A 2,964-nucleotide genomic window follows, 5' to 3' on the forward strand; every position below is an offset into this window, starting at 1 on the left:
TACTGAATATTACTTGCTTGCACAAAAAGCAAGGGCAGGCATGAGGGAAGAAAAGTGGTTTGTATATTCTATCACCTTTTAACTCTGAAAGGATTTCAGACAGAAATAACCCAACCCCTTCGCAAAGCACTCAAGCTCGCAGAGCGCTCCCTCCCGCCTTTTTTTTTTTTTTTTTTTTTTTAATTAAAGTTCAGGCTAGGTTCCGATGCTCTGATAACCGGCACTCTAAGGTGAGCTGGACAAGGAGGACTATAGTGCAAGGGAGGGGCGAGGGGAGAGTGTCAAAGTCCTCCCAGCTTCCGATACACAAACACTCCCCCTCCCAGCTCCTCCCAAAGCTTTGAAATCCCATCCTGGCTTTGTTGTCTTCCCCGAGGGGCTGGGAAGGCTCGGAGCCCGAGTATAAAGGCAGCCTGAGGTGGCTGTGGCTGCGCAGAGCCCTGAGCCCAGCAGCAGAGACTCCACGGCTAAAGTTCAGCAGTCTGGACTCTGCAGTTGCTGTACAAAGTGACCTCTTTTTTTCCGGACTTCCTCCTGCTCGCGTCCTTCTGAAATGACGGTTGTGTGTGTAGTGGCAGCTGTCCGGTTCTTGGTCTTGCTAGCAGCGATGGCATTTTGCAGCCTCCCTCTGCTCGGAGCCAGCGCCACCTTGAACTCGGTTATCATCAATTCCAACGCTATCAAGAACCTGCCCCCACCGCTGGGTGGCGCTGCGGGGCAGCCGGGCTCCGCTGTCAGCGTGGCTCCGGGAATTCTGTACGAGGGTGGGAACAAGTACCAGACTCTTGACAACTACCAGGTGAGAGGGGTATCGGGGATCCAAGGATGCTGTGATCCTGAAGGGGTCTCAGAGAAGAGGGTGTGCAGTATCCTAGGTGTGTGAGATTGAGGGTGTGTGTTATCTCTTGGGAGCAGTGCATTTGGAAGAGCTTTAGAAGAGGTAGCCGGGGACCGGGAAGGTGTGGGTACCAGGATATCAGAGTTGCTCACCACCACTCCGCTCCCTTCCCACAGTCCTACCCGTGCGCAGAGGATGAGGAGTGTGGCACTGAGGAGTACTGCTCCAGCCCCAGCCGCGGAGCTGCGGGTGTAGGCGTGCAGATCTGTCTTGCTTGCAGAAAGCGCCGGAAACGCTGCATGAGGCACGCTATGTGCTGCCCCGGGAATTACTGCAAAAACGGTGAGTCTTGGACTCCCCTTTAAACCATAACCATCCTGCCTTTGAGCATCCAGGAATGGAAAGAAGCACTCTGGCTCTGCCAAAGTCAAGGCACCACCTTCAGACCCGGGTTTACCATGCAAGGGCTCCCCCTGGCTCGTCTTCACTGGCTTGTGTTTGAGGCCTTGGAAGTTTGTCTTCCTCTGCCTCCCTCCATGATCTAAGACACTTTACATTAGAATGGACGCTCCTATGGAACAATTATCTTCGGGGAGCCTTCAGGACACTTGAGAAAGAGGGAAAGGTTATTTTGAAAGGAGACCTAGCAGGCCAGCCTTGACATTTTGTTAACAGTTCCATTTTTAAGGTGACTCGGTGACTCGTGGCTTTGACAGACTCTCGTCTCTCTCAAAGGCCTCTGGACATTAAAACTGTTGTCAGCCTGGGGCTAGAGCAGCTTCTAAAAGAGATCTCTGTCCTGCTTACATACCTAGCTCTCGGCCTTCCTTCTCCCTTCCCTCCACCCTCAACTGCCTTCAAAGAAACACGTCCCCCACAACCACAGATCCACAAAATGTTAATGTCTCAAAGAAGTCTCCAGAAATAAACTGGCAGGGTGGCTAGCTTCCTAGGGCACAGCGGCATTCCACAGCGAACTCACTCAATCTCTGTAATATCGAAATTACACAGTGAAGTAACCGGTGGGTGAGACTGTAGTCTTCAGGCAGATGGAACAGCCTTGCCCGGATAGCACCCAGAGCAGAGACGTTACTTTAAGATTACTTTTTAAGTGACTAAATTTCTTTTTCCCTACCACAAAAGGTTAACATTAAAATAGACAGAAATATCACTGCCGACACCACCACAATTAGTGGGAAGGCATTTTCAATGGCTCTCCTGGGCTATTCCTTACCATTGAACAGTGCACTGTTGAACAGAAAGTATTGGCTGTGGTGAGGTATCTCACAGTGCTACCCCCACAATAAACTGTTAGCAGCAACACCTTATAGCATAGGACTAATCACTATCTCTGGCTTCCTTAGGAATATGCATGCCTTCTGACCACAGCCATTCACCTCGAGGGGAAATCGAGGAAAGCATCGTTGAAAACCTTGGTAACGACCACAGCACCTTGGATGGATATTCTAGAAGAACCACACTGACTTCAAAAATATACCACACCAAAGGTAGGGAAAGGCTTTAAGACCCAGCGTAAGCGTTACCAGAAGCATATTTGGAGTTCTCTTAACGGGCCTAGCAGTAATAGCCATTTTCCTCTGTCTCCTCCACAGGACAAGAAGGTTCTATCTGTCTCCGATCCTCAGACTGTGCCACGGGGCTGTGTTGCGCGAGACACTTCTGGTCCAAGATCTGTAAACCTGTCCTCAAAGAGGGTCAGGTGTGCACCAAGCACAGGAGGAAAGGCTCCCACGGGCTGGAGATATTCCAGCGCTGTTACTGTGGGGAAGGACTGTCTTGCAGGATACAGAAAGACAACCACCAAGCCAGTAACTCTTCCAGGCTCCACACCTGTCAGAGACACTAAACTGACTGTCTAGATGTGATGGACTCCTTTACCTAATATATGCTGCGAAAGCCTTTATGATTTGTCAGCTCGATCCCAAGGATGTACAAATCTCCTGTGTAGAGCTAAGCATTCCGATAATACCTTCCAAAAGTCCGGAGTGTGAGGACTTTGTTTCTTGATGGAACTCATCCGTGGTTGCAGTAAATTACTGTGTTGTAAATCCTCAGTGTGGCACTTACCTGTAAATGCGACAAAGCTTTTAATTATTTTTCTAGAG

The 2,964-nt window shown here is 49.9% G+C and overlaps 1 protein-coding gene across 1 annotated transcript; it reads left to right on the forward strand.

The window, feature by feature from the left end:
* The first annotated feature begins 553 nt into the window (after window positions 1–553).
* Window positions 554–2,705, forward strand: Dkk1 (dickkopf WNT signaling pathway inhibitor 1). The gene is made up of 4 exons (XM_027406764.2): window positions 554–799; window positions 1,015–1,180; window positions 2,203–2,346; window positions 2,452–2,705. The coding sequence occupies exons 1-4, from the start codon at window positions 554–556 to the stop codon at window positions 2,703–2,705; spliced, it is 810 nt and encodes a 269-aa protein (XP_027262565.1).
* The last annotated feature ends 259 nt before the right edge of the window (window positions 2,706–2,964 follow it).

This window comes from Cricetulus griseus, chromosome 3 (genome assembly GCF_003668045.3).
Source record: "Cricetulus griseus strain 17A/GY chromosome 3, alternate assembly CriGri-PICRH-1.0, whole genome shotgun sequence".
Classification (NCBI taxonomy): Eukaryota; Metazoa; Chordata; class Mammalia; order Rodentia; family Cricetidae; genus Cricetulus; species Cricetulus griseus.